Genomic DNA, 13774 nt, shown 5'->3' with positions numbered 1-13774 from the left:
TGTTAAGTCTCATTTTGTTTTTATTCCATAAATGAATAAAGTATGCTCAGTCATCTAGGGTATGTCTATATCCTGGCATAATTATTACTTGAATAAATTTCAGGAAAGATGATTTGGAATCAGGTACTAACTGTCTGACTAAATTTTATCATTTTCTCCTGAACTAGTTTATTAGGCTCAGCCTTAACAAATAGGATACTTTTATTTTAAATAAATAAGAGGCATACATTAGTTTAATTGCTGTGGTCTAATAAATTCTTTAAAAGTATCATACACATTATACTATATAAAGTGAACAGTTACAATATAAGCACAGTTCAATGATGAAAATACCAGACTTCCAAGTCCCAGTTTTAAGTATTCTGTCCCACTGCTAGTTAGATAAAGTGACGTGACATTTGGTTCTAACACTGTTTGATTTCACTTAATATTTGTAGAAACCTGTCTGTTCCTCATTTCTACTTTATTCCAGGAGTCTTCTTGTCTTCAGAGCAGTGGTAAATAAAAACTCCTACTCTCAAGGCTTATTTAATTGCTGCTCTAGTGATTTATCCTATTTGCTTTGAGAAAAAAACCTCCTGCTTCTGTCTAGTGTGGCAGAGCACATGCATTGATGAACTAGCAAATTAGTCACAAACTCTTAAAGGCAAAAACTAAGCGAACTCAGAGAAGACGCAGCGTATTAAAGGCAATTCTCATATTGAAGATACTGTTGAACCTCGTGTGAATTTGAGTTAAGAGTGCAATAGACAGAAGACAAACACCATGCCTGGCCAAAAGCAAGATGTTTAATGGGAGAGGTCCTGTTAAAATCAAGAGGTAAAAGAATTAGACCGTCAGTGCAAGGGTGAAGTAACATTCCCTTGTATGTGACCTACTGGAACATGCAAGAATGGCTGCTCTGGAACTTTGATACAAATGAAGAGTGGAACAAAATCTCTTGTGTTCATTCACAAACAAAAGCCAGCATTTGCAAGATTTGTAGCCTGAACATACACTTTGTGGGTGGTCTAAAAAATTCAGGCCAAGTGTGGTTCTTGATTGTAATGGTTCAAAATATGTGGCAGAAACAAATATAAATCAACCCTGGAGAAATCACTTTTAAACAAGCTCTAAAAGAATTCTTACAAAGTTCTAATACATATTAATTCTCATTTCAAAAGTACGAAAAGCAAAATGAAACAAGCTGTTAAAACCAACATATTCAGACTTCAGAATACTTCATGTATTGAAATTAGCAAAAGAAGCTATAAAACAAATATGTTTAACATGCTTAAAAGAATAAAGGAGATTAAATACATGGGTAAAGAGCAAGCAACTATAAAAAGAAGTCCAAACTCATTTGAGAAGGAACCAAATGAAACTAAAAATATAAAATATTTGAGATTAAAACTGCAATAGACCATTTCAGATTAGGTATAGCTGAAAAGAGAATTATGAACTGGAAAATATGTTAATCAGAATGTAATACAGAGGGGCAAGGAAATAGAAAATATGAAAAAGTTGTGGAAAGGAGAAAGTCTAATATTCATCCCCTCAGAATAACAGCATAAGAAGGGAGCAAGAATGGGATAGAGGCAGTATCTGAAAAAAATAAGGAACAAAAATTTCCCCCAAATTGCTGACAGACAGAAATGATTACAATCAGAATGCATGCAAAGAAACCCATACATATCACCGTGAAGCTGCAGGACACCAAAGACAAGGGAAGATCTCAAAAGCAGTCAGAGAGTAAAGTCAGGTTACTTTCAAAGGAAAGACAGTAAGACAGTAAATCCTCAAAAGCAATAGTGAAAACAAGGATTCAGTGGAATAATATAATATCTTCAAAATGCTGAAAGAAAATAACTGTCAATCTAGAATTCTATACCCAGCAAATGTGTTTTTTAAGGTAAGCATGTTACCTGCAGACCTTCATGAAAGAACATTTTAAAGGCATAAAGAAAAAGATGTCAGGTGAAAGAAATATATAGGTGAATAAATCCAAAGGAAAAATAACTTCATAAAATAATTAAAATAGCGTTTCATGAAGTTTATTCAGCTACAGAATTCAATTAAACTATAGTTAGAATGAACAACAATAACAGCCCCCAGTAAAAACTGAACAGAAGGTGTATGGAGTTAAAGTAATCTAAGAAAGAAGGTAAAGATACTGGTAAATTTTAGACTTTTATATAGTTGTATTCCAGGGACAGCTACTGAAAGAAGAGAAAGAATATAAAATCTCTAATCTCAAAACGGGAAATAATGTAATGAGAAAAATAAGAGCAATCTTAAAGAAGATGAGGAAAAAAAGAAACATAAAATATTTGCGGCATAAACAGAAAGCAACATACTTAGAAAAATAAGCCATTTTCATATTTATATTAATGTAAATGTAGTAAAGGTTTCATTTTAAAGTAAAAGCTCATTTAACTACATGACATTTATAAGAGACAGTCAGATAAAACATGGATATTTTCAACACAAAAGCAGAAAGTAAAAGGATAGAAAAATATATAATGTGATTCTTAACCCATAATTTCCTTAAAGAGAAAACTGTGCCAAAAATATACGTGTAATGCCAGATACTTTTTGTGTCTTAAAGTATCTCTTATATTACAAATACGGGATTACAGGCTTAGAATCGCAAGCTGCCTAAGTTTGTGTTTCTTTGATGCTTTACTGTGTCTCATTTATGACTTAAGGCTGTCAACACAGTTTCCTAGCAATCAAAATCACGGGTAGTGTTTATAAGGTGATAATTTATTTTACTGATGTATTTACAATATTCCTCTCTGTCAAAACAGACTTATTTCATTTAATTGTTCAATTAGATGAGCTGGAATCAATATGTAATTGCTTAAAGACAGCACAAAGTGTTAAGAGGAAAGCTTTAAAAGCTTTTTCTGGTGTGGAACTAAATATTCTTTTTTAGTTCACTTGTTAGAAATGATTTAAATGATCTTTTTGACTTAATGCTATCTCACATTTAACTGGAGCTGTTGCACTACAACTTTCCACATAAATCCTACTCATATGTAAAGGGAAAAATCCAGTTTAATCCTTAACTGTAATGAAGAATGCTTTAACATTTTCATCAGAGGATTTTTCTAGCTTAAATAAATATAATAATATAACTCAAATAAATGAATAGGAGGATTTGAATTGGAGACAACGTGAAGAACAGTGTATAGAATTGGAATGAAGGGTGACTTTTCTTGAGATGGAAAATACACTTAAACTTCACATGACTTTGTGTCAATGTTTGTGCAGATAGAAAAGTCATTTTAATGGATGCAGTCTTAGAAATCAATCCCTAAACTTTCATGCATCGATAATTCAATAATCTATCATTATAGAATATGAATTTTACTATGCAATGCTGACACAGTCCACTAATGAAGAATTATAAATTATTTCAAGATGTGGATATTGAATGATTGGAGAGGACACCCACTGGCAAAGTTTCATATCAGTATGGAAACATGTAAATTCATGTTTTAGCAAAATTATAAAATAAGGACCTAACAGGTTAATAGCAAATGGCAGAACCCATGAATGTTAATGAATTTCAGATTTCTACCTACTCTTCTACTCATACAAGTGGAAGACTGTGAAAAATGTTATTGTAATTAGGAATAATGCAGTATACAATTTACTGTCAGAGGATGTTACTAATTTTGCATTTAATTTCCTGAAATGTCAGGAATGAATACTGATAAAGACACAATCCAGATACACAAATTGATCTTTACTATGAGAGTACATTAATTTTTCCCCTTACAATAAAGTACATATCATCTGTGTTTAGCAAATTGATTTGAATTATTCATGCATAATCAACATCTAAATCACTGTCCACAAACAAATTATTGGTGTTCACATTTGGGTTCAGGTACTCATTGGCCATTAGGTGTAATCTAACAGCCAATGAGTACCTGGAGCCATTGGAATAATCTGTATTTTCTGAAGAAAATTATTGCCCTGGAAATGGTCAGCTAAAGGCAAGGCTTTCAGCAGCCCAGTCAATTATTTATGAATATCAATTAGATTCCTCCTGCCGTTTCACCTAACTCATGAAAGGCTGACTCACTGACAACAGGGAGAGATGGTAAGGATGGAGGGACTGGCTTGGGCAGTGTTAGGTTCTGCAGCTGTTCTAAAACGTACTTGGGATTTGTTTCAGTCAGGTATGGTAAGACAGAAGACAAGGAAATGATGATTGTGAGGAAGAAGTTTCCACTCATAGATCCCTGAAAAGAGGAGGCACAGCACAGCATAGCACACAGGGCCACATAGGGAACTACCCAGGTTGGTCAGGAGACAGAAAGAGGGAGAAGACAGAGCATGCCCCGAGCCTTTACTGGGGATTTTGTGGGCAGGAATGGGCAAAGCAGGCTGGCATGCTGAGTAAGCCTAGGACTGGATAGTTTGAATAACTTTGGTGGGCTATGGGCTATAAGGAGTGATCCCTAATTGTCTGACACTTGGCCTAGGGGTGATGTAGGGCAGAGGGAACACTGGCTTGGTATGTGAGAGTTTTTAAAGGAGATGTTTGGGATGCAGCTGTGAATTGTTGGCATGTATACAGAAAGGGGGCTAGCAGGAGTGTCGTTTGCAATCTCTAAAAATTAGCTAGCTCTGAATTTCCAGGATTAAGGCTCCAAATGCCAGAACATCAAGAATACAAAAAATAGGAAAATATAGTCAATGCAGCTATCTTATCTTTGTCATCAGGCTAAATAAATTGATGAATCACTATTTATCTAGACTGAAAAAAATTAGCAGAGTTACTAGAAAGTTAACCATGTATATCAGGATTGCACAGTGCTGCTTTTGGTAGCATGTTTATAGTTTAACTTTCCAAAAACAAAATTCTCACAATGGTAAAAAGAAAAAAAAGTGGCTGACATAAAACCCATCTTCTTATTCAGATAACTTAAAAGAATGACTCTGCTGGCGACAGACACACAAATAACCATATTGGCAAGGAGTTAACAAAAGATATTCAATGAATCAACGAGGAATGGAGTCATCTAGTATCCCTGGCACTTACTTTCCACATCCTCAATTTGAAATGGTTGGGTCAGGTGGCCACAAAGGTTTCATCTAACATCATCACCAAACATCTCCTCTCTCTCTCTCTCTCTCTCTCTCTCTCTCTCTCTCTCTCACACACACACACACACACACACACACACACACACACACACACACCCTTCATTGTACCCCAGTATACTGCCTTCTTAAAATGGTACATTGACTATACAGGCCCGAACTTTTGTAGGCGCAAGCAACTTTTATGCTTAACACATCTATATTTAAAGGATTTCTCAGGGACTTTAAAGTGTAATTGGACAAGAAGATGGTTTAATCCAGTTTGTTTGTAACCTCATGCTTCATTAACAAAGCAGGTGTCTCCCACCAATGTTTCACTTGGACGATATAAACTTGTACCCAGCACAGGTCAAAGAAGGTACCTAAGAATGGTCTCCTATAGGTCCTAGAAATAACTTATTCATACCTTAGAGGTATCATCGCCTTCATCTTCATGCACTGAACTGGATGGTGAAGGAGTTGCAGACTTGCTTCCAGGCGGAGATGGTGAGTTGTGGGGAACATTGCTTCCTCCCATATTCAAACCAAGTTGAGCACTTAGCTGTGACTGGTTAATGGTAGTCAGCTGGCCATGTGGCATCATTCCTGGCTGCTGCCTGATGTCTGCAGGCTGGCCCCTTGGTCTCATGGCTGCCATCTGAGGATGGGAACTGTATTGAGCTCCTTCTGGGTTTCGTATATCTGGCATCTACAATAAATAAATAAATAAATAGGAAAGGAGTAATTTTCAAAACATGTTTTGGGCAAAAAAGTAATAATTCTTTAGATTTCCAGATGTTCTGCTGAGTCACATACACATTTATTTTATCGGGGTAAAATAATCCTAAAAGTATGTATCACCCTAGAGGACAGCATAAGACTACCAAAAGAATAGAATTTGAGAATTCAGTTAGCATCATACTTCATTACTTGAGATGTGATTAATTAGATTTACAGTCTTTCTATGCTAGTGAAATACAGAAATATATTATTTATATATGTATTTGTGTATTATATCATGATCATATTTATATAATGTAAATTTCAAGATGCTGATGCTCATTAGAGTGTCTGTCAAAATTATTCAATTATTAGTGATTACAACATTCACAGCAATTCATTAAACCCTGTTTGTTTTATCTTGATCATTTAAGAAAGGCTTTGGGAGTTAATAAGTGTACTCTTGTACTCAGTTTAAAGTTTTACAGGGTATTACTAGCCAAAATGATCTCCTAACTACCAGATTCAAAACACTGATAGGCTGGTATTAACCAATTGATTGACTATTGAAATGACTACACAGTCAGACTTGAAAGTAAAGCTCTAAAATTGCAAGGTCAACATATTAATCCATTATGCTATCTGAGTCACTGGTTTTTAGCCTTAATGAGACTCACTCTTGTAATTCAAGCAATGAATTTTGTCTCTGCAAGGATTAGAATTAAAAGCATTGGAGGATGAAGCTTTTAAGGTATCTAGAGGTCAAATGTGTTGTATAAGAGGAGTATGGAGAATTTCACTTAACATTTCTCTGGCATTTTCAAACTTAAAATAATGGAGAATATTTCATGGTGCTTATAGGAGCAGCTCAGTTTTTTCATCCCAAGGGGGGGGGGTTGAGGAATTCAGGCAGGTAGAGAGCACACAAAACAAGAGAGAAAAACAAGAAGACTGTGGGGGAAAAAGATCTATGGTTAAAGTTACACGTTGGAAGTGAAAAAGTAATACTGTTATCTTATTCTGTTTCATTAGAAAAGAAAATCCCACAAAGTGTCAGATGTTTGGCAATGACCTGTCTGCAAATGTTGTTGTGACATGAAAATATTGTGAAGGCAAATTAAGTAACCTAGTCATAGGTTCTTGTTTTTGTTTTTATGATAATAAAATCATTTTCCACCATTTTCCCTCTAGTCATTTTACCAATCTAGTTAGATTCACCTAAAACTAAAATTGAGGCTGTCCAGAGTCCCCATATGTGCCCTGTGTTCTCTGGTACACATTTATTGCCTCCACCATGAGGTCTCTTATTAGTCAATTTCACTCCTTTAGATCCTTTCCAACTTTGGTTACTTCTCAGTCTTCAGGCACAGTTCAAGGTATCCTAGACCTCCAGCTGGCCTCATGATTTGTACCTGCCTTTTCTAAGTCTGAACCAACATTTTTTCCATTATCCAAACTGTATTCCTCCAATCCTTCCAAAGTAGTTCAGGATTCTCCCTTCTGTGATGTCCCTCATAAAGCAGCTTTTACTATTCAATGGTACATGCAAGAGCTGCGAAGGCTGTTGGTGACACCGTCGGTCTATGGAAGAGGAACACTGGGAGGGGGTGATGATAGTGCAAGCTTGTTGAATGTTTGTGGAATAAGGATATAAATAATTATAAATGAATAAATGAAGGAGTAAAACCCAAAGAGATCAAATGACTTGACCAAAACCAAAGATAAAACCCACCTCTCCTAATTCCAGTCTTTGATACTTCCCACTGTATTAAGCAGCTGATTCAACATTTTACATATTCCATAAAAAAGATTACAGTTAAAGATAATTAAAAATACCTTTTCAAATGTTGTCTACCCAAATCAATAATGGTTTTATCTAGCCCATTCATTTGCCTTCAGTCACATTTACTAAAATGGTTGTTGCCTCTTCTTATATGTACATGTAACTTCTACAATCTGATCTTCTTTATGAAGTAGTACTAGCTTTCACGGATATCCTTAAAGTTGTGCCAAGGACAGAGAGTACCATGAAAATTAGGACTGACTTTTGAAACTACACAGAAGAGACAGTGTATACTAAATTTCTTTTCAGGCCTACTCTCAAAAGTCCTCAAGTCCTATATGTTTTTAGACCTTTAGCATGTAGAACAGCTCCCATTATGGGCACAGAGTAATGGATATCCATAAGTGGACACTATCCTACAACGGGCAGTCTTCTTTCCCAACCCGGCACCAAATAAAGCACTACTGTGCATATTCCAACTTATATGTTTTATAGCCTTGTAAATGAAAAGCATTTACTAGCAAAATCATACTTCAACTAAATGATCTTTCTAAAAGTATGTAACTAATTGCTATCTTTATTTCTCCTTCACATAAATCCCAAGTTACAAAACACGTACAGTCTGTAACATATCTGTTTTGAGCCCATTTCTTCTCATCCTTTCAGAAATCTTGTGGTTTTAATATATCAGAGAGGATGGTTTCTAAATTAATTTTCATATGGAGTTCCAGATTTATGACTACAACTAAAAGTGTTCCAAAAGCTTGAAGCAATCTTCACTTTATCACACCTTCTCTCCTCCACTGTCTTGCAATCTTCGAAGATGTTTTCTCATGTTAATTTGTGTAGTGGGTAGATCTCTGGGCACTAAAATCTGCATTTCCACCCTTGCACTGGAAGGAGAAGAAGGTGGGTGTGGCTATGGAAGAGTAAAGTATCAATTTGGGAAAGGAAGGTGAAGTACTCAAGAGGGTACCTCTCGTTCCACAGTCTCACCATTAGTTCAACGTATCCTGTCACCAGTGGTGTTAGGTCAGGCAGACAGCTTGAATACCAACTCAAAGCACACTTTTCCTGTGTGGAGCATGGCAAGCACAAATGAGGGAGCATATCTGTATCTTCAGTCCTCAGATGCACTTACAAACAGTGGGATCTTAACATCCATGGCAACATTTCTGAATTAGGAGGAGTATTTCCATTTACCTTATTTTCCTGAAAGGCATTTCAGTATAAATCACTGCCTAATGTATAATATGGGGAAAATTAAACTCGATAAAGTTTGATTACTGAAAATATGAATAATTAGTTAGATCATGCAAATAAGCTAATGTTTTGATTATTGGTTTCCTGCTGTAAAGGTATTGATTGACTACAGCTACATCATGTCAAATACAAACCCTGAAGTAGCAGAATATTATTTCCTGTTAATCACCAATATTTTAAATATATTTTGAACAATTCACTTAAGTCATGCTGAATTGCAACGGTTGTTCTGATTCTTCTCAACTCCTTCACTGACTTCTCTTTTTTCTACAACACCCTACCTCTAAGTGATTCCTTAACATGTTATTCTGAGTCACATTTCTTCCACCCAGATAAAATTTGCCACGGTTTTATTAATGGGAAATGTTCTAAACTAAAATGTACAATTCTGACCCAAATTCCAAGCCTAATTCTGCAACTGCTTGTGAGACATTACTACTTGAACATCATTCTTGCTAGAAATGTGAACAAAGTTTTCTTTCTCAAACCTATTTTTTTTTCTGTCTGACCAATATATGCTGATGACACCTTCATCTTCCTTGTCACCTCTACTCAAAATGTTGCCGTCATTTTTGACTCTTCTTTTCTACCAAACTCTTATGAGTTCTGTTGGGTTTACCCTAAAACATCAATTATTTCCATCTGCCCTTCCACCCATTTCCACACCCATTCATCTATCTAGGCCTTCATTACCTTTTCACTTGCAATAGCTGCTTAACTAAAATCGGTCTCTTTACATCTACCCCAAAGAGTGGTACAAAATTAATCTTCATGAGCCATGGGCTCAACAATTCTCTAATGACATCTGTCCCCCAAATTAAATACAAACTCTTCAGCATGACACGAAACCTTCCAAATGAAACTCACGCCCTATAACCATCCCTCATCTACTCTATTGTTCAGTCAAACCCAATTAATTGCTTCTTTTTTACCTAAATCTCTCTCCCTTAATCATGTGTCTTTGTTTACGCTGCTCTGTCATTATTCAATTACCATTTTCCGAGAATTTGCTGTCTAAAGTTGTTAAAAAGAGGGGAAAAACCCCCATAGTTTGCTCAGTGATTTGTGGTTTGCCCAGTACTTTTACTTATTGATCCTTATAACTTCCCTTTGAGGGAGCCATGTAGGAAGAGCTGCTTTGCACAAGCCCACAGAGAGGTTAAATGATCTCAGATCTTTCTATTAGCAAAGACTGAAGTAAAAATGAAATATACTTTTTTTACATACTTGTACTTTTCCCACAATTCCATGATGCCTTTACCATCTTCATATATCCAAACCCTAAATATATGTTAAAGTCAAGTTCAAAAGTCAGCTTACCTATAAAGTTCCAAGAACCTTCTGATTCTGAACTGCCAAAGCATTTTGTTTATACTTTCTTTATGGGATACCACTTTAAAATTTATTTCTCTAATGTGTATTGTATCTACCTTCTAGATAGTAATCTCCTTGATTAGTTCATGACTAATGCATTTTTCAATCCCTCTTGAGATATCTTTTAGTTAAATGGTATTCTAAATATTCAAAAATATTTGCTGTGTCAGTGTGTAACTAAGGGAATGAATTCATCAGTATAAACTGACTTTAACCAGTCTGATGATTTTTCTTTTTTCCTGGGAACTTCTTAGTCACAAGATGAAAATATTTGATTAATGTCCGTTTCCCTTAGTGGCAGAAACCTCAAGCTACCCTCCTACACTCATTTTCCTTTTGTGCTGAAAAATGGGCCCCTCTAGCTGGCTCAAGGAGGACATTTGTAGCTTCCTTTGCAGCTATGCATGGCCCTGTGACAATGAAATGTAAGTGGAATCTTTGTGTGGTGCTTGCAAGAAGTCTCGTTGAAGGGAGGGGCTCACCTTCCTTTGTGTTTTCTCTAGTTCCTGCTGGCAAAAACGTGGAGATGATGGAGAGAGCTAGGGAAAATGTCTTGGACCAAGACATGGCACCATAAGGACGCTGAAGGCACAAGAAAGGAGCCTGAGGGTGTGATTATTCTGGAACCTGGACAACCTACTTACAGTGGGAGTGAAAGGGAAGTAAATGTCTGTCATCGTAGAATCATTGCCATTTGGGGTTTTCTGTTATAGGCAGCCCAACATAATCCTAACTGATACACCCTAGGAGGTTGACGTGAGCTGAGATCGCGCCATTGCACTCCAGCCTGGGCAACAGGAGCAAAAAACTCCGTCTCAAAAAAAAAAAAAAAAAAAAAAGCTGGGAGAGAATTTATTTTGTTCACCATTATAGCCCTAGTATCTAGAACAGATCTTGGCACGTAGTAGGAACTCAATACATATTTCTTGAGTTACACTGAATAGCTGTTTAGGTCTGGTACAATTAGGATTGATGATGCCAGTTTCACAGAAGTAGTTGTCATAAATCCTTGATCTTTTGGGAACTTCATTTGCTAAATTCTAGGGCTCGAATGTCTCAAAGGTAATTTCTCACGTGTGTGTTTCTCATTTTGTTTATTTTCAAGCCTAATGAACTTCATATTTTCTTGGCAAAATGTCCTGCATGTCACTGGCATTTTAGTGTTGAGTGGCTCTTAATATTTATCTCACCATTTGCAAAACTATGTCCATTTGAAAATGGGTGCTAGATTTCACTTTTTTGGAAATCAGATCTGTTTCCTAGAAATGCTATTGATGACCAATGTCAATTAAAATAATGAAGGGGTATTATAATGATGAAGAAGAAATTTCAATTTTTCCAATTAATGCAAAACAAAAGTTCCATTAAAATCAATTAGGAAACCAGAGCAGAAGTCATGTATTGTCCCACATGACCTGCCTTGATGCTAAGGCCATGTTCCTTTCTCCCCTTGCCTGGTTACCTAGAGCTGAAGAGTGCCATGTTGAGGACAGAGCTCAAGGTGGAAACATGAGGCACAAATAATAGCTACATATTTCAGCATATGTTTTTCACTTTATTTCCTTTGATTTTCTTTCTTTCTTTTTTTTCTTCTTTGACATGGACTCTTACTCTGTCGCACAGGCTGGAGTGTAATTGCACAACATTGGCTCACTGCAACCTCCGCCTCCCAGGCTGAAGCAATTCTCCTGCCTCAGCCTCTTGAGTAGTTGGGATTACAGGCATGTGCCACCACACCTAGCTAATTGTTGTATTTTTTAGTAAAGACGCGGTTTCACCATGTTGGTCAGGCTGGTCTCGAGCTCTTGACCTCAGGTGATCCACTCACCTTGGCTTCCCAAAGTGTTGGGATTACAGGTGTGAGCCACCATGACTGGTCCCTTGGATTTTCTTTGAAAAGGAAAAGAAGAAAAAAAACCTTGTTGCTCATCTGAGGTTATTATTTTTAAAAAATGAGTAAGATTTTGGTGTAACTGGAATAGGGAAAAAAAAAATCCTCGGAATAACATTAGTCATGTTAGTGATGAAATGGTGTTAAAATCACATACTTAAATGGCACCAGAATGACGGAGGGCCTGCCTTTCAGTGTTTAAAACTCTGTGTGCTTCACAATCCTTCCAGAGTCTGTATTCCTCCTTCAAACATCTGCATCCTTCCCCATCCAACATGCCAGCCTTGAAAGCTATCATTATCTCTGCCTCTAGCAGACAATCTATATCAAAACAGTTGTACACATAAAACTGCACCACCGCCTCGGCTGGCTCTGCTCTGATCCAGCTGTTAGAGTGAACAGCAGTTGGTGCACAGAGCGCTGGAACATGGGTAGCCCTGAGGCCTTATTTGCTAATGTGGCTCACCAGCTGCTGCTTTCTGTGGTCTTTGCAGGCAAGGCCTGGAAGGCTGCCAGTTGCAGCAGGAGCAGGAGAACGTGAGGAATCTCTGAAGCCCGTCCATTTACCCCTGTCTGTCAGCATTTGACATCCTGAGCTGTGTGGAGTGCTTTCCCCAGGGCAATAAGGAGATCCTGCTGGCTTTAGCTGTGACAAGTGCTTCCTCTTGGTTCCTTTTATACACACTATCAAACACACACCGTTCTTAGCACCTAAAGAAAAACTTCTGAGCCTTGCTCTTGGTTGTCCATGCAGGCCTGCATGATTAATTAGGGCAGGAAGGCAAAGCGGTTTCATTTTTCTTAGGAATAATGCACTCTAAGAGTCTATGAGAAGAATGTAAATGTTGATATTATTTAAGTCCCCAATTTGATTACATATTTTTGCCAGGGATTCAATTAATATGTAAATGTATACACCAGAATAAATGTGTGGGGAAATTTAATAGTCAAAATTTATTTATTATTTTCCTAAATGCATTTCCAAGAGAGAGCTTAATTATTTGTTGTCCAAACACATTAAATAAATCGTTTTTACGTGACCTTCTTGTGATCTATTTATTATTTAGAAATGTGTACTTTAAATAAACTTTATGTTAAGATTTTTGCTATTAGACTTCAATTAGTTGCACTGAACACTGATAATTAACAATGAAAGAGGGAAAATTTGGAAAAATACACATGAACAGAACTTGCTATATTTTTAAAGATTGAGAAAAGTGAGGTTCAAAAGAAAGGTTGGACATTTTTATAAAAATGTATTTTTATCCTCAGTATTTTAATTTAGAATAACTTGATTTCAACTCTGCATTTCCATAAACAAAACTATTTTTGTATTTAATATTTGGAATCTTTCCTTTTCTTTCAAAAGACAATAGCAACAAGTAGGGTTCAGCTTTCTTTACAGTATGCTACAACAGAATACTTGCAGTTTCGTTAGGGTAATTAGTCATTATGAAACAATTTATCACAGGAAAGTAAGAACTCTGAGCATAGTTTATTAGATAGTTGCCAAATGGACAGCCATAGCACTCTCTAGAACCACCATCTTCAGGGAAGATTAAAACTGCCTCAGAAACCAGTGCTCACACTGCCCGACTTCTACATTACCTGACCATCACACTCCTTCACACTGTGGTCTCTCCATTGTGGCTTCTTCCACAAAT

The 13774-nt window shown here is 36.5% G+C and overlaps 1 protein-coding gene across 1 annotated transcript in view; it reads right to left on the bottom strand.

Annotated features, from left to right (window-relative positions):
- The window catches only part of LOC105482241 (thymocyte selection associated high mobility group box), a 312721-nt gene that overhangs the window by 40506 nt on the left and 258441 nt on the right, over window positions 1-13774 (bottom strand). The window contains exon 4 of the mRNA XM_011742265.3: window positions 5507-5788. Within this exon, the coding sequence (XP_011740567.1) occupies window positions 5507-5788 (282 nt within the window). The remainder of the gene's footprint in view (window positions 1-5506; window positions 5789-13774) is intronic.

The sequence above is a fragment of the Macaca nemestrina genome, chromosome 8, assembly GCF_043159975.1.
Source record: "Macaca nemestrina isolate mMacNem1 chromosome 8, mMacNem.hap1, whole genome shotgun sequence".
NCBI classification, from domain to species: Eukaryota; Metazoa; Chordata; class Mammalia; order Primates; family Cercopithecidae; genus Macaca; species Macaca nemestrina.
This window is presented reverse-complemented; position numbering and strand designations above follow the sequence as displayed.